General features: G+C 42.6%; 1 protein-coding gene across 3 annotated transcripts in view; it reads right to left on the reverse strand.

The window, feature by feature from the left end:
- Nucleotides 1–528: 528 nt before the first annotated feature.
- The window catches only part of SPATA31F3 (SPATA31 subfamily F member 3), a 75,819-nt gene continuing 57,634 nt past the window's right edge, over nucleotides 529–18,713 (reverse strand). The window contains exons 2-5 of one of the 3 annotated variants that reach the window (XM_055578426.1): nucleotides 5,271–5,316; nucleotides 4,680–4,740; nucleotides 3,251–3,765; nucleotides 529–1,054 (exon numbers count right to left, since the gene is read on the reverse strand). In XM_055578426.1, the coding sequence (XP_055434401.1) occupies nucleotides 597–1,054; nucleotides 3,251–3,765; nucleotides 4,680–4,740; nucleotides 5,271–5,316 (1,080 nt within the window). In that variant the 3' untranslated portion in view covers nucleotides 529–596. Of the gene's footprint in view, nucleotides 1,058–3,250; nucleotides 3,766–4,546; nucleotides 4,606–4,679; nucleotides 4,741–5,270; nucleotides 5,317–18,713 lie in introns of all 3 variants that reach the window. The other 2 variants (XM_055578425.1, XM_055578427.1) reach the window with 2 other exon arrangements.

Here is an 18,713-nt window from a genome sequence, read left to right on the forward strand (position 1 = left end):
GTTACCTCTTAAAATCCAATCAATAACAACAAGGTGCAGAGAGGGGAGATTCTATAATTTGCTTCTGACATCTGTCATATTAGCTATGTGCTTTTGATAAACACAAAGCACCGCCTCAAAGAAGAAGCACTGCAACACTCCTCTAAAAGTCTTCCCTCCAGATTGTGGGAATATACAGTAGTTATCGATGAACTGTGCCAAAAATGCACTAGATTCCTAGCTATCACTTCTTGTACTATCATCATGCACAATTTGCTTCTCTGGGGCCCAAAGACAGCAGGGAAGCCAGGACAGAAGTCAAGCATGATCTTTGCCTTCAGTGTACCTTAGATATGGGTCTTCCTTCTGTGCTCAAGTCCCTCTATGCACAGTCAAGGTGGAGCTGAAAGAGTTAGGCAGAATGCTTACCTAGCTGTGAAATGGGTTTAAGCTTCATACCATATGGGGTGTACGATCTAACTCCTCTACTCTCTCCATAACATACCACACTGAAAACAAGGAGGCACAAACACATGGTTCTTTGCTTAAAGGTATAGAGTTTATTCAGAGAGGGAATGAACACCAGAATATTAATGGAAATGATGATGACAGCCTTTTCAGGAGGATGCAGAAGTCTGGGAACCCCTGAGCTCCTTCTTCCTGGACTGGGTACTCTCCTGGGGTAGACAAGTACCTTCTGCTGAGGTGGAAACTGAGACATGGGATGGATTTTCTGGCTGAGTGGCACGAGTCAGCAGAGGACTGCGCTTGGAGCTGCCACTGGAGAGGGGCAGGAAACAGGACTGGCCGGACTGCACGGACTCCATGGACTGTCGCTGGAACTCACTGTCCAGGCACTGGAGCGCGTCAAAGAAGCCCTCCTCCTTCTCCAACTTAGCTCCCTTCATGGGGCGTTTGGTGGAAGGTGGACTCTTCTCAGCCTTTTTTGTCTTGGTTTTGGCCACTTTCTCATCCTTACAGCTGAGAATGCATTCCTTATGCCCTTGACCTTTTGTGTCAGGGTTAATCCACTGTGTAAAATGCTTCAGCTTATTTCGCCCGTCGACTTCTACAGCTTCTGGAAGGATAGGGCTCTTGTAAGTATGAGCTGTCTTTACCAGACGCTGCAGCTCTTGCCCCTAGAAAGGGTGGCCCTATAAATTTTGGCCCTGCAAAGTTTGGATCTGAAAAATATGTGGATCCTTTTAAATGCAAACTGTGGAACACCAAATCGGTCCTATAAGGTCTGGCTCTTTAAGCCCTGAACAATTCCAGACACGGCATTCGCAGGAATCCTTGTTTGGGTGAGATCATTCACCTCGTTCTAACAGCCTTACAGACTATTCTCATCTAGTCCTTTGGTCCCAAGGAATCTTAGAGGATGCTCTAGGAACTCAAGGTAAGGGAGATGCTGGTGAAGGTACGGACAGGGGGCACTAAGCTGAGAGTTTGGAGATGGTGGCTTTACAGATCCAGACAGAACCTTGCTAGTCCCTACTCACTCAAGGCAACCATCCTGGCCAAACTAAAATTTTACCTAAGAAAGATCCTGAAGATACATTTGAGAAGTCAGGGGCTCTTGGAGTTTCAACTTAAAAGTGTCCTACTAGAACCCTGGCACAGCAAATGCTCTCTCTGGATGGAGAGAGATTTGGCACTGCACCCCTTCTCTCTGGTTCTCTGAAGCTTTGAGTTTCCCTATGTCCCTATTCTCCCTGCTACTGCAGGGAGTTATCTAAACAAAGTGATTGGTAACAGCATCTGGTGAGGCTTACTGCTGCTGGTTCAGGCCTGACAGTATTCAGGGTATCACTTCCTGATCTGTGTTGGGACTGACTGCTGCCTCTGTGTCTAGAGGCTTATTTTCTGGGGTGCAGGGAACTGAGCTGTTTCCAGGGCCCTTGGAATTCTGTGGACCCAGTGATTTAGGTTCCAACCGCTACAGATGTTCCAACAGATGTGGGTAGGGACAATCCCCTAGCAGATTTTCTCACATCTTTAATCAAGATGGCTCTACAACATCGCCGTGGCCTGGACAAGCAACTATGGGCTGGCTCTGCTGGCCACAACAGATCAGAAAACGTCACTATCCCCTCAGGTCTCCAAGTCTGCAGGCTAGGGGACACTCATACTGGTCAGTGTGCTGCCCTGGGACAGAGGCTGCTGGTCATCAGGGGAGAATAGCAACTGGAGGGACTGCTGTATCTTCTAGGGCAGACCCCAGCAATGGTAAATTAAATTGCCAAATAAACCATTTCTAAAGGTGGAACTCCAGCAGCTTGGGGCATGCTCCGTAAAAATAATACTACCTTGGCTCCTGAGGATTTTTAAATGGACTTCTCCAAACAGGTAGGCCCCTGGGTCTCAGGAGACAGGCTTCAACACATCTCAGGACTTAGGCTGTAGGGTTTGCTACATCTACAGAGATCTCTGGGCAACAGCTAGCAAGCCCCATGGAAGCTGGAGCTGCCACTGAAGTGGAGGTGCCAATGCAAGGCTTCACAACTGACCAGAGTCAAAAATGGGACATTAATAGAGGCTTGCTGATAGAAAAATGAAGAAGCCCAAATTCAGGAGAGTGGGAAGAACGTGGGTCTAACTGAGGTAGAGGAAATTTTAGACAGCCTGGAGATTAATAAATCATTGGGGGGAAAAAAAGAGATCAGGATCGCCTTTTGAGGTAAGACATTTAGGAATAGACCAGGGACTCAATGTGCAGAAAAGAGGAACTAAGGAAAGACAGCTGTGTTCTGCTCCAGCCAGCACACTGAGGCCTCAGTGCATCCCCCAAGCAGTGGACAGAGATGACTTACAAACTGAAATGTGGAAGAGGGTAGAGCCAGGATCATAGGGTTTGGGATTTTTTTGTAGTGATATTTGTACAGGGTCCACAGTGGATCCTTCAAAAACAGAAAGTTTGGGTAGACTGGCTTACCTCCCATGAACCTCAGGTCAAGGGAGATAAAAGCCCATCTTTTCAACAGAGGCCTTAGAGGTAGCATTCATGATGAAAGAAATGGTAGTGTTTCCACCCAGGACTGGAAAATTTGGGGGCGGTATGACATAAGCTGCCACAGGAACCTTCCAAAATCTTGGGAACCCTCAGGTATAGATAGAAATGCATGCATTACATACAAATACTTAAAGATATATCAGCGACTGGGGGAGACGGGAACATTAGACGAAGGGAATCAAGGTAATAGGGTATTTTAGGTTTGTGAGCTTGGTGTTCAGGGAAAGAAAGGGAATCAGATTTTCAAGGGTTACTGACCTTGTTTCTTCAGAATACCTTCAGAGTTGCTCTTCTTCTTGACATGCTGGTTCACAGGAATCCTAGGCTCTTCAAGGCTCGAAGAAGACAGAGCTCCTGAGTCCAAGGGCAACTCTGGCCCTCGGTATTCCTGCCTTAGCTGCTGGTGACCAGCCCAGTATTGGCGGATGCTGATTGCACTGACAGACTTGGTGGCTGGCTTAGTGGCTGACTTGGCAGCTGACTGGGTTACAGATTTCTGATTTGTTAGTTGTGACACTGTGCGGGTTGCTGATGGAAGTGAAAGCTGTTTGAAGGGCAGGGACTCCTGACTCTGATCAAAAGAGAGACTAGACATGGACAAAACCTCTAGGCAAGAGGAGCCCTGAGATGGCCCCGAAGAAGTAGGGGTGGTCAGCGTAGTCTCACCCGATATCAACTGCTGAATCTCCAGAGCCACAGAATTGCAGATTTGGCAGCAGGGGTCTGCACACAGGAGGCGCCGCACACTCCCTTCCTGAGGAAGCCAGCCCTGGCTGGGAAGGGAAGCATGGCAATCGTTTGTTACCGATGCAGTAAGATCTGCCTCTTTGCCAGTGTGTGGCCTGAGACAGACCTATGAGCTCTTGCTTTCTACCCTCCATGCTGTTATTGCCACTGCTTTTCTGCAGAAACATTCAGCAGGTTAGGGCTAGCTAAACTTGACAAGGTCTCAGACAACTGGTGGGAACACAGGGCCTTGAGAAACTGGGAGGTGGGTGAGCTCTCTGCTGACCTGTGCTGAGAAGCTGAATTAGGAGATGGGAACCAGGCAGGTGGGGGAGCCAATGGTTAACTGATGGGGTAGCACCAGAGACATCACCAGGTAGAACCTGGAGTCAGCCTCGCTTGGGGCCACGGAAGTCCTGTGGGAGCTCTGTATTCTGGGGATTAGATGCACACATCTCTTAAGAGCCGATTCCTCATTCTGCAGAGCTCTTAAGAAGGGGATAATATGACAAGCTCCTGCCTGAGGGTTGTCCCAGGAACTGGCCTCCCTGAAGACAGAACCAGAGGAGGTAATGTCAGCAGGGTCCAGGGGTCTGCCCTTGAAAGGGAGCGGCTGTGAAGAGAATATGAAAATGATGACTTGTTTATGCACTTAACTATCCATTCTCCTGACTGGGTAACTTGTCTCATGGTTGGGAGAAAACCCACATCGTTAAATTTTGTCAAATCCTGACTTCCAGCACCTTTGTGAGCCTAGCCCAGAGCACAGCTGGAAGACCCCTCTCCACTGAGATGTCTGACCCCACCCTCTCCTCCAGCAACTCTCACCCAGGGCTCCAGGCTCCATGTGTCTGGCTCCCTCTCAGCCATTCTCCTTCTGCCCAACCCTGCCGCAGGCCAAACACAGAAATTACCACAGGCCATACTGGGAGGTGGGAGACTGCGAAGAGCAAGAGATCACCTTCGCATGATCGAAAGCAGCTCCAACGGCTTGTCAGCTTCTTTCCGGGAATGTCTCCTAGCTGATAAACCAGGAGACAGTGTTACACGGAACAGGAAGGAATTCAGGGATATCCTACAGGAGGTTGAAGGAGTTGAATGACAGGAGACTGCAGACAACCCCCCTCCCCAGTCAGCACTCTGAGGGCACATCTGGGTACAATTTAACCAGGTATGATGTGCTCTCCTAGACCTACTTTCATTTATCTTCACAACCACACTATGAGTGAGACAGCATCATCAGATGCCCATTTTATGGATAACAAGACTGGGAGATGAAATGACCTTTACTGGGTCATAAAACTAGTAAATGACACAGTTGAGGACATCTCCCCTACTTCCTCTTCACTCCCAGGGGAAAGGTGGAGAATTTTGGAACATTCCCAGGTTCTCATTTCCTACCCAAAAAGTCTTCTGGGAGGATCTGTCAACTTGGGGAACTGGAGCAATGGTTAGAGCACCCAACGCCTGGCACCAGGGGTCACTGAGGGCCAGGGTCCATGCAAGTCTCACCCCCAGGGGAGGGAAGTCAGAGCAGAGACTGGGACTTTACCTCTTGGTGTTTTCTCTTTAGCCCTTTGTTTGACTTTCTGGTGACGCTTAAAGACAAAATACAGTGTGAAGTGTCTAAACTGAGACAAAACCTGCAAATATTTCCCAAACTTCTTCTGCTTCAATTCTATACATTCTGCTACCTTTTTCCCTGCTCTACCTTTTTCACCCCATCATTTCCTTTCTCTTCTTATTTCTGATTCATTTCAAACCTCTTCACACTCCATACCTCCATACCTCCACCCCCATTCCCTGAACAAGTTCTGTGGGAAATCAGAATAAGACGAGAGAAAGGGGAAAATGGAATAAAGGATGGGTGGTCTAGTAGACAAAGGACTTTAGCCATCCAAGGCTCTAAAAGTCCACCAGCTGAAAGGATCGCCTAAATCTGAAGGTGTACTGGGATCCAGTCAGGAAACTTCCTCCATTAAAAAAAAAAAAAAAAAAAGGCAGGGGTAAGGGTAATGAGAGACAGTGAAGGGATAAAACCTTGTCTGAGGTGTAATTGGTTCAGTCATGGTCATAGTGTTTCCCTACCCGGCAGCAGTTCCTGTTAGGTCCCAACTTTAAACCTCGGTGGTTCTTTTTCACTTGCCAAATAATTAATGCAATAATAATGATGGAGCCATAAGTGTAAAAGGGATATCCAACATCCCACAAAATAAAAGTAGGGCTCAACATAATCTAAACCTTACTAGCCATCCCTCTTCCTAGGCTTCCTAGGTTTTAAGGGTCTTAGAACCTAACACCTCCAAATCCTAGACCTATTGTCTCTGCCTCACAGAGCATAGAACCAAACCAGCAGACTGCATCACAAAGCCCTCCTGTTTCCTAAGTCATGCATGGCATCACAGACCTTTATTTGTCTAGGAGAAGCTCATGTGACACAGTGTTAAGGTGAGGGTATCTGGTTGACTACATGGGTTGCAGAGCCTGAGCCTAAAGATGCCAAGTCACAGGAAGCAAATACTCCTTCATGCCCTCTCTATTCTCTCTATCCTGATGGCTCAGACTTCAGCTCTCAGATAACAGTCTGGCATCTATCCCCAGATAACTGAGTCTTTATGTACACTGTGTGCCCTAAAAGAGAGATAGTGGATTGGTCAGACAAACTCCATGAACTATATATATCACTGTTCTGAGAAGATAACTAGGAAACACACAAGAGGACAGTGTATACATTATCCTATTAAGTCTTGGACAGTGAAGTTTGATGTGACAGGCAATAGTTGGGCAGTCATGAAAAGGACTGTAATTATTGTGGCAAGAAAAGGACATAGCTTCTGTTCTTTTAAACAACTTTCTGAGTTAAAGGAGTGCTCCCAGTCTGTGTGATCAAGCTTTTGATGGACGAGAAGAAACTGTAAACAGTGCCTTCCAAGGAGGAACATGATTGAGGCTCACTTCTGGAGCTTGGTTTTCCAGAATGGCCTTTACAACTCTCAGTAGTATCCTGTGGAGTATCCACTCATTGAGGTGAGTTACTGGCAAGACTAAGGACCACAAACTTGGGCTCTTGGGTTGAATCCACCATGGCTGGAGTGGTTGGCTGAAATGTTTATGAAAATTTGAATCTGAACACCTTTAGGCAGGTCAAGCTTTTTTCTGCTCAATCTTAGTACCCACCATCCCCATGTCCACTGATTTACATATTAATGTTAACTTCATGATCCCTGTTAACATTGTGATATGCCTCTAAGACTCCAGGATTTCTGAATTTCCTAAGAAATTCTTGCCCTGATGAGAATGGTCCCATAGCCCCCAAATTCTCAGGCTCAAAATCTCTGAAGAGGCTATTTGGTCCTTCCTCCAAGCATTCAATCTACCGCTGAACAGATGTGGTGAGCCAACAATCTGTGTTCATCCCTAAGCTGCCCAGTCTCAAAGGTACAAAGACATTTGAGTTAGATTACCTGCCTGCTCTCAAGTCACTTAAAAAACCTAGTTTCAAACACAAAAACTAATTCACAATCAAAAATCCACCTTATTAAGAGTTGAATCAGGACTTTCCTGGTGGTCCAGTGGTTGAGAATTTGCCTGCCAATGCAGGGACATGAGTTCAATCCCTGGTCCGGGAAGATTCCATATGTCAGGGGGCAACTAAGCCCATGTACCACAACTACTGAGCCCATGCTCTAGAGCCCAACAGTTGCAACTACTGAGTGCTCTAGAGCCCATGCTCCACAACAAGAAAAGCCACCACAGTGAGAAGCCTGCACACCACAACTAGAGAATAGCCCCTGCTCGCCACAACCAGACAAACTTTGTTGCTTTGTGCACAGCAACGAAGACCCAGCACAGCCAAAAATTTTTAAAAAGGGTTGAAACAAGAACCAGCATTACTAGGAGCTTGGAAAGAAGGGTGTAAGGTGTTATTTAATGGGTATGAAATTTTTATATGAGATGATGAAAAGATTCTGAAAATGGACAGTGGTGATGGCTGCACAGCGCTGGGAATGTACTTAATGTCACTGATGTACACTTAAAAGTGGTTAAAAGAGTAAAGTTCATGTTGTATATATTTTACCACAATTTAAAAAAAAAAGCTAAAAAAAAAAAACAATCATTGGCATGAGGAATTTTTTTGCTATCTATAAGGAAGAATATTCTGAAAATAATTTGGCAAAGAAACAGATTACTGAATATTTTTCTTCAATGTCCTTTTTTACAGAAGAAAATAAAAACAAAATAGATCCTTAAATTTAAGATAATTTAAGAAGAGTCTCACCCTGAAAATGGGATGAATTTGAGCCATTTCAACATTTTTCCTAAACTTGTAAATTCCGTAATATAGGAATGAGAAGACATTTCCAATTAAAGAGAACTGAATGACAGGTTGTGTATATGTGTTAGTCGCTCAGTCGTGTCCGATTCTTTGCAGCCCCATGGACTGTAGCCTGCCAGGCTCCTCTGTCCATGGAATTCTCCAGGCAAGAATACTGGAATTGGTTGCCATTCCCTCCTCCAGGGGATCTTCCCTCCAGGAATCAAATGCAGGTCTCCTGCATTGCAGGTGGATTCTTTACCATCTGAGCCACCCAGGAAGCCCGAATGACAGGTTATTAATAATTAGTTAAAAAGCAGCTTGCATCGGCTTTTTAGCAGCAAGTCAAGATACCTAAAAAGTGACTTGAATTTTTTACAGTTGTCATTATTCCTCCCCAACCAAGTTCATGCTTCCTGCTCTGTGCTGCTGCAAGCGCTCTCAGTCTCCCGTTAACCTGACCCAGTGTAGCACTGTGTGGTGCGCAGGTCCTCCCCAACCCCGGGCTATGAATGTAAGTAATTAACAAACTTCTGTCAGGCTTATAGGTCCAGCGTCAGGTGTCGTACTTTCAGACATCCCTGGAACCCCAGGGTTACCAACGGGACAAAGAGGAGGTACACACAACACTCCATCTTCTACCCAACCCACTCCTGCTTCCTGCAGCTGCTGCTGCAACTTTGCTCAGTCTCCCAATAGCCTCTTTGCCCCAGACAAAATTATCAAATTTGGCAAACTTGGTACCAGCTCCAACCTGTATACTATTTACCTTAAAGATAATCCATGGCCACCGTCATCCCACTAGGCCATTAAAACCATCTGCTACAGACTCCTCTACTGCAACTTACCCATGCCTTGCTCTTCCATCTCAGAGCTGAGGAGGTAGAGCCGAAGACAACCTTATACCTTTCGCAGACCAGACCTTTAGTACAGGCTTATATATTGATCCAGTACCTACTGACAGAGGGTGCTTGTGTGGATGGGACAGAGGGATCAGCGTCTTCCTAAACAAAGGCATATTTGCATAATGAACACGCTGTCATTTTTGATGATGTGGACATGGATTGTCACATTTGCCCTTCCTGCCACATGGTTTACTGTGAATGGCAAACAAGGGAGATGAAGTACATCAAAGGCCTCTGTGGACTCTACACAGAGTCCTGTGTGGAGGGCTACACAACTGCAAAGGATTCAGATTTGTCTGTTTCGAAAAAACTTGCTAAAGCAGGACCCTGCTCTCATAATAACGCTATAGTGCCACAATTATAACAGTAGAATTTCTTCAGGAAACTGTTCGGGATTACTGATTCACATGCAACATGGGTCATATCATAGCCCAATAAAGAAAAATCCTCACAGGACACTAGTGTGATTTTGTCCCTCCACACAAGCCTTATGAAGGAGCTTTGCTGTGTCTCATTCTCAGAAAACACTAGTGAACATCTTTAGATGTCTCACATGATGGGGACAGAGAGGCACAGCTGCTGCCATTCAGAAGCAACATTTTTAGACACTAGCATTTTTATTAATGCCCAAGTGTTGGACAGGGAGTTAGACAGGAAGCCTCAGAAAAGTATCAGCAAGACCACCAGCGCTCCACAGCAGTCACTTTGCTATGCAGAAGTGTAGTAAAACGATAGAGGCACCAGAGGGCAGCACTTGCCTACCCAACGTGTCCCAAGGAATCTGACAGAAACTTTAAACTGCCATCTGTTCCACTGCCTCCCAATCCTGGCCTTACATCAGAATTACTGGGAGGCTTATCAAAATACAGATTTCCTGGCCTCAAGCCAGACTTAATGAATCAGAATCTCTACAAGCAGGGTCTTGTAACCTATGTATTCAATTTTCAATAAGTGTCAAAATAATTTTCAAGCAACAAACACCGGGCTTTGGGTGGGCATTTGGGAGCAACGGGACTGCAGAGAGCAACAGTGCTTCCTCCTACCCCAGTTTCACTGATATACAACTGGCAGAAAGCACTATGAGTTTATGGTGAGGTAAACAATATAATGATTTGTTATATGCAGGCACTGTGAACTGGTTACCACAATAAGTTTAGTTAACATTCATCACCTCACTTAGATTCTTTTTCCTGTAATATATGCAGGTCAGGAAGCAACAGTTAGAACTGGATATGGAACAACAGACTGGTTCCAAATAGGAAAAGGAGTACATCAAGGCTGTATATTGTCACCCTGCTTATTTAACTTCTATGCAGAGTACATCATGAGAAACGCTGGGCTGGAAGAAGCACAAGCTGGAATCAAGATTTCTGGGAGAAATATCAATAACCTCAGATATGCAGATGACACCACCCTTATGGCAGAAAGTGAAGAGGAACTCAAAAGCCTCTTTATTGATGAAAGTGAAAGAGGAGAGTGAAAAAGTTGGCTTAAATCTCAACATTCAGAAAACTAAGATCATGGCATCTGGTCCCATCACTTCATGGGAAATAGATGGGGCAACAGTGGAAACAGTGTCAGACTTTATTTTGGGGGGCTCCAAAATCACTGCAGATGGTGACTGAAGCCATGAAATTAAAAGACGCTTACTCCTTGGAAGGAAAGTTATGACCAACCTAGATAGCATATTCAAAAGCAGAGACATTACTGTGCCAACAAAGGTCTGTCTAGTCAAGGCTATGGTTTTTCTTGTGGTCATGTATGGATGTGAGAGTTGGACTGTGAAGAAAGCTGAGCACTGAAGAATTGATGCTTTTGAACTGTGGTGTTGGAGAAGACTCTTGAGAGTCCCTTGGACTGCAAGGAGATCCAACCAGTCCATTCTAAAGGAGATCAGCCCTGGGATTTCTTTGGAAGGAATGATGCTAAAGCTGAAACTCCAGTACTTTGGCCACTTCATGTGAAGAGTTGACTCACTGGAAAAGACACTGATGCTGGGAGGGATTGGGGCCAGGAGGAGAAGGGGATGACAGAGGATGAGATGGCTGGATGGCATCACTGACTCGATGGACGTGAGTCTGAGTGAACTCTGGGAGTTGGTGATGGACAGGGAGGCCTGGCATGCTGCAGTTCATGGGGTCGCAAAGAGTCGGACACAACTGAGCGACTGAACTGAAGAACTTTTAAGATCTACTCTTTTGGCAACTCTCAAACACATAATATCATTAACTATAGTCACCACACTATACATACATCAGAACTTATTAATCTTATAACGAATTCTGTACCTCTTCATCGTCTTCATCCATTTCCCCCACTTCCTCTCCCTGACCACCAATCTATTCTCTGAACGAGTTTGGTCATTTATTTTTAGATTCCATACATAAGTAAGATCATATAGTATTTGTCATTCTCTGTCTTGAGATATAGTTCACTCAGCATAATGCTGTTAAGGGCCATCCGTATTGTTGCAAATGGCAGGATTTCCTTCTTTTTTATGGCTGAGAAATATTCCATGATATCATATTCTATATCCATTCACTGCCAACAGATGCTTAGATTGTTCCAAGTCTTGGTTATTAAAAATAATACTGCAATGGGCATGGGTGTTCAGATATCTCTGAGAGAGAGTGATTTTCTTTCAGGTATATAACCAAAAGTGGGATTGCTGTGTCAAATTTAAAGCAACTCTTATTTAAAACTTCCTCCTATAATAGATGAGTTTGACCATCTCTGGTCATGACCTAACTTCGACAGTGGTCTATAAACAGAAGTTAAGAATTCAGGAACACAAGGAAGAAAGGAGAATCAATCCTGACAGAGAAAAATTACTATGTGCCAGGCCCTTTATACATCATATCATTCAGTCCTTATCATCAACCCAGACCCAGGTATTATTATCCCAAGTTATATATGAGGAAACTGAATCACCTATAAGTAAAGTAAAGTTACTGCAGATGGTGACTGCAGCCATGAAATTAAAAGACACTTGCTCCTTGGAAGAAAAGCTATGACCAATCTAGACAGCATAATAAAAAGCAGAGACACTACTTTGCCAACAAAGGTCCATCTAGTCAAAACTATGGTTTTTCCAGTAGTCATGTATGGATGTGAGAGTTGGACTATAAAGAAAGCTGAGTGCCGAAGAATTGGTGCTTTTGAACTGTGGTGTTGGAGAAGACTCTTGAGAGTCCCTTGGACTGCAAGAATATCAAACCAGTTCATCCTAAAGGAAAGGAGTCCTGAATATTCATTGGAAGGACTGATGCTGAAGCTGAAACTCCAATACATTGGCCACGTGATGCAATGAACTGACTCATCTGAAAAGACCCTGATGCTGGGAAAGATTGAAGGCAAGAGGAGAAGGGGATGACAAAGGATGAGATGGTTGGATGGCATCACCGACTCAATGTACATGAGTTTGAGTAAACTCCAGGAGTTGGCGATGGACAGGAAGGCCTGGTGTGCTGCAGTCCATGGGGTCACAAAGAGACAGACACAACTTAGCGACTGAACTGTAAGTAAAGTAACGTTTGTCTGAGGTCATACAGCAACTTAGTGGTGGATAGTTAGTTTCTAAACTCCACTAAGCCTTGCAACCTTCAATCCAATCAAATTGAGAGAATACAGACATACCATATGATTATAAGATGTTTGAAACTGCAGTCTACTCACATGTTCAGTCATTTTTGAAAAGGGCCACCATAAATAAAAGGAACTTAAAACAAGAGCCAAAGAGCAAGTCTGGGTCCAAAGGTGTCCAATGTCATCCAGATCATACCTACTTCTCATCGGTTATGCCCCTCAGGCACCAGGCTGTCACAGCCCAGTGACATTAGCATCTGAGTGCCCCATTCACACTCCTGGTTTGATTATAGCCTCATCCAGTATCTTCTGACTAGAAGGTAACTTTCAAAGAAAATAAACCTATATAAAGAGAATGACCTGACCAGCAGGTGGGAGTACGCCAGGTCCTTTGCAATTATATTTCCCAGTGAAAACTAGTACATTAGCATGATGATTTATGCCTTAGACTCTTTTCGATTTAATTATAGTTGATAATTCAGTTTACATACTGAATTATCAGTATGTAAATTATCAGTGGGTTTCCTGAAGAGACCAAGTGGCTCAGAGAACCCTGTTAAGATGTACTCTTTCTACTTTACAGCTGAGGAAAGTAGTACACTTGGCTCCTAGTTCTCCCTCCTTTCCATTTCTCGTGGTTACTCTCCACCTTTCTGACCAACTGCAGAGGTACGGAGGGCCATTCTAAACATCAGGCTCCTGCAATGACAACAATCCCCAGCCTTCTCACAGGGGAGAGCAGCACCACTGCTTCTCAGCCCAAGCTGCCTTCCTCTTGTGTTTCTCCAACTAGTACAGAGTCAGGTCAGTCGCTCAGTCATGTCCAACTCCTTGCTACCCCATGGACTGCAGCACGCCAGGCCTCCCTGTCCATCACCAACTCCTGGAGTTTACTCAAACTCATGTCCATTGAGTCGGTGATGCCATCCAACCATCTCATCCTCTGTCGTACCCTTCTCCTCCTGCCTTCAATCTTTCGCAGCATCAGGGTCTTTTCAGATGAGTCAGTTCTTCGCATCAGGTGGCCAAAGTATTGGAGTTTCAGAGTAGTATCTATTACAGACTGTTTATAGAATAAAGCATTGGGTGGGGGCAAAAAAGTTTATTCAGAAGTGAATCCCAATAACTTTAAAGTAGGAAATAACAGTCAGAGAAGGAAATGGCAACCCACTTCAGTATTCTTGCCTGGAAAATTCCATGGACAGAGGAGCCTGATGGGCTCCAGTCCATGGGGTCACAAAGAGTTGGACATGACTGAGCACGCATGCACACACAAAAATACTCAAAATAGCTCAGAGTGTGTCTGGTACAGATAAACTGCTATATGAGTCTCCTACAAAGAGGAGAGGGATTATTTTTGGCTGAAATGATCTGGGAAAGCTTCATGATGTAGAAAACAGCATTTAACTTGCTGCCTGAAGCAGAGAGAGGATTTTAATTCGTGAAACTGGAAAGAGAGAGTGATCCACATGCAGGAGTTAGCATGCATAAAACTGCTGGAACCTCTGTGTAATGGTATGTGGAAATAACAGAGGGATTTCTGAAATATTTATTTTACTCTGGGTACATTTTATTCTGTATATATTCGATCTTAATGAAGTGAGGTTTAGATTTCATGTTGTCTTTGTGTAGAAACTAAGGTTGTGGATATCTCTTTGTGGGTGTATTTTTATGCATCACGTGGACATGAACTGTGGAGATGGGTCTCCTAAATCAGACCATATGTATCTCTAGGTATAAATGTCTGCGTGGGTGCATTTCTCTACAGATTTTCTGATCTTTGTGGGTGTGTGCACATGCAGTCCTGGGGGGATGGGAAGGAAAGAGTAGAGGTGAGGAGGAGAAGGAAGAGGGGAAAGAGAATGAGAAGCTGTTGAGGTGAATCTGTGTCTGAAGCTCAAATGTGAATCCTACCCATCATTAGTATTTTAAATAGTTGATAATTGATGGTGCCATCATCCTTGGAAGTTCTTTTTCTAATAATAAAACATTTATTGGTAAAGGACAGCATCTCAAAATGCTATCTTTCATCCGTCACATTCAATGTCTTTTCAAATGTCTTCTCATTTGTCCTTCCTTTTATCCATTTTAATCCTCTTTTTGGATTTTTTTTTTCTTTTGGTGTCTTTTTTCCTTATGCTCCCAGTCCTAGTAATTTCTTTATTGGAATTTTGTCTTTCTGTAAGCTTTCCCCCTCTCCTCTAATTTAGAAAGCTAATACCATACCCTGGCTCAGAGGTTAAAGCATCTGCCTGCAATGCAGGAGACCCAGGGAGACTCAACCTGGGTCAGGAAGATCCCCTGGAGAACGAAATGGCAACCCACTCCAGTATTTTTGCCTGGAGATTCTCATGGACAGAGGAGCCTGGTAGGCTACAGTCCACGGGGTCACAAAGAGTCAGATATGACTGAGCGGACTTCACTTTCACTTCACTTTCACCCACACCCCAGAAAGCAAATGTTTTTAATTTGGGAAAGGGGTACTTCATGTTGTACCCCTAAAATATCTTTAAAGATATTTCAGATTTGATCTTAGGTTTTATCTTCACTGTCACTGCCACAGTCAATTCAACAAATTTTAACTGTGTGCTTTGGTGTATGTCAACAGCACTGTTCCAGCTACTGAAGAAACAGGGAAAAAATGCCTAGAATAGTCAACCAATTATATTAATGATCATCTTTAAGTAACCAACTTTTCTTTTCTCCAGACATAGGGAGAAAACTAGAAGACAGAAAAGCAAGAATGATTTAGCTAGTTTTTCCAAGGGCATCTACTACATATCATCTTAAGAAAACTAAAGTAGCAAATAAATCCAGTGAATTTGCATATTTTTTCATATTTGTTAATATATTGCCATTCCAAGAAATGAGAGTAAATCGAAATTATGTTTAGTGAGCAGTATTTTTGCATCTGTTTCTTAGATATAATTCTGGTATCCAAAGATGGTTTATTAATTAACTTAGTCATTTGCTTAATTATTAGGCTCCTAAGGTTAGTCAAGGATCTGGAAATATAATTTTAGCTAATATATCCTTATGAATTCTAGAATTCTAAGGACTTCATAATAATTTCAGAAACAATGGCTTGCTGCTCCTGCTGCTGCTAAGTCACTTCAGTCATGTCCAACTCTGTGCGACCCCACAGACAGCAGCCCACCAGGCTCCACCATCCCTGGGATTCTCCAGGCAAAAACACTGGAGTGGGTTGCCATTTCCTTCTCCAATGCATGAAAGTGAAAAGTGAAAGTGAAGTCGCTCAGTGGCTTGAAAATCACCCAAATTTAACAAGTCATAAATCTCCAAATTGAAAGCATTCAATGAGCCCAAAACAGGACAAATTAAAAGAAAATAATATCCAGACACATTATAATCAAGCTTCTTAAAACCAAAGATAAAGAAATTTTGAAAACAATGAGAGAAAAATACTGTTATAGTTTGAATGACTGAATTTCTCATCAAAAACCACACAGGCCAGAAGACGGTGTAACAACATCTTTAAAGTGTTAAACATCCACAATGTTATAACCAGTTAAAATATCCTTCAAAAATGAAGATGCACTAATATGCACCCCAATGTTCATAGCAGCAATATTTGCAATTGCCAAGATATGGAAGCAACCTAAATGTCCATCGACAGATGAATGGATAAAGAAAATGTGGTATATATACAATGGAATACTAGTCAGCCATAAAAGAGAATCAAAGTTTGCCATTTACAACAACTAATCTTAAGATGACTAACTTGACTAACCTTAAGATGGATTTAGAGGGTATTTATGCTAAGTGAAATAAGACAGAGAAAGGTAAATATTGTGTGGATCTAAAAAAAATAAAACAAACTAGTAAATATAACAAAAAGGAAACAGACTCACATATAGAGAACAAACTAGTGATTGCCAGTCAGGAGAGGGAAGAGGGGAGGGGCAACATAGGAATAGAGGATTAAGAGGTGTAAACTATTACGTACAGAATAAAGCTACAGGATATATTATATAACACAGGAAATATAGCCAATATTTTACAGTAACTATAAATGGAGACTTAAAACATAAATCACTGTTGTACACCTATAATTTACTACATTGTACATCAACTATATCTTAATTTTAAAAGTATTAAAAAATGAAGATGAACTAGAAACATTCTCATAAGAAAGAAAACTAAGATAATTTTAGTATTTCTTTCAGCTCTGAAAGAAATGCTAAAGGAAGCTCTTTTGGCTGAAGAAACATGATCCCAGAAAGAAATGTGGAACTTAAGAAATCAAGGAAGAACAGAAAGGGTAAATGTCAGGAAAAACAGACTATTTTTCTACTCTTAAGTACTTTAAAATACCTATGAATGTTGAAAGCAACAATTGCAATACTGTATTTATAGATGTAATACATAAGATATTGATAAAGATACAAGATAAAGGGAAATTTGTGGTTGTAAGGCTCCTGTGTTTTACTTTAAGTGATAAAATATTAAATCTAAATAGACTGTAAAAGCTAAGTGTGTAAATTGTAATCACTGGGGCAACCACTAAAAAATGATGCAAAACTACATGGTCAAAAACCAATAAATAAATTAAAATAAAACATTCATATGCAAAAATTCCAAAAGAGGTCAGGTAAGAGGAAAAGAGGAACAACAGAGAAAACAGGAAAATGATATAATACACAACTAAATCCAACCATTTTAATTATCATGGTAAGTATCAATGGTCTATACATACCAATTAAAACATAGAAATTCTCACATTTAATTTTTAAAAGACCAAACTATATACAACATGATAGTTTCAAGAAATCTACTTGATAGATAGTACAAACTCTAATCAGAAAAAAAACTGGATTGGCTTTTACAGTGTCAGAATAAGCAGACTTCAGAATAAGGAAAATTACCAGCAGTAAAGAGGAAAATTATATGGTGAAGATTGGAGCAAATACCCAAGAAGACAACAATTTAAAATGTATATGCTCCTAAGAACCCAGAGCTCCAGAGTATATGAAGCAAAAACTGATAGAAAAGAAGCAGAGACAAATCCACAAATATACCTGGACATTTAAACACTCCTCTCTCTATAGTAGGTAGATGGAAAATTAGCAAAGATAGAGAAGACCTGAACAATACTATCAACCAACTTGACCAGATGACATTTATAAAGCACACCACCCAACAGGAGCAGAATACACATTCAAGGGCACATGGAATATTCATCAAGATAGGCCATATTCTGGGCCATAAAAAAAAAAAGGCAATTTTCTTTTTTTTTTTTTTTTTTGCGATTTTTTAAAAAACTGAAGTTGTGGACTTCTCTGGTGGCTCCTCAGTAAAGGATTCACCTGTCAATACAGGAGACATGGGTTTAATCCCTAGTCCAGGGGGTCTCGGGGGCTTCCCCAGTGGCTCAGACAGTAAAGAATCTGCCTGCAATGCAGGAAACCCTGGTTCAATCCCTGGGCCGGGAAGATACCCTGGAGAAAGATATGGCAACCCACACCAGTATTCTTGCCTGGAAAATTCCATGGACAGAGGGACCTGGCAGGCTACAGTTCATAGGGTCACAAAGAGTCAGACACGACTGAGCAACTAACACCAGGGGATCCCATATGCTGTGGAGAAACTAAGCCCATGCACCAAAACTACTGAGTCGGTACTCTAGAGCCTGGGAGCCACAACTACTGAAGCCTGCGTGCCCTAGATCCCGTGCTCTGAAACAAGAGAAGTCACTGCAGTGAGAAGCCCATACACCTCAACTAGAAAGTACTCCCCACCCCACTCTCTGCAACTAAAGAAAAGCCCATGCAGCAATGAAGACTCAGCACAGCAAAAAATAATAATTTTTAAAAAACAAATTACACAGAGCTGATCAAAAAAGCCTTAAACTGCAAGTCATTATTTAGTGACTAGAAAGATTTCTGGAAAATCCCCAAATATTTGGAAATTACAAAATGCTGATGGAAAAAATTGCTGATGAAAGAAATCAGGGAAGACCCAAATAAAGAGTCATATTAAGTTCAAAGATGGGAAAAATTAATTTAGCTAATGTTTCAATTTTCTCCCAAATTGATACGTATATTCCCAAAAGGATTTCTTACAGATTCATATGGAAAGGCAAAGAAAGTAGAATACCCCAAAGAAAGAAAAGAAGAGTAAAAGAGTAACAGACTTATGTCATGTGATTTAAAGACTTACTACAGTAACC

The sequence above is a fragment of the Bubalus kerabau genome, chromosome 4 (assembly GCF_029407905.1).
Source record: "Bubalus kerabau isolate K-KA32 ecotype Philippines breed swamp buffalo chromosome 4, PCC_UOA_SB_1v2, whole genome shotgun sequence".
NCBI lineage: Eukaryota > Metazoa > Chordata > Mammalia > Artiodactyla > Bovidae > Bubalus > Bubalus kerabau.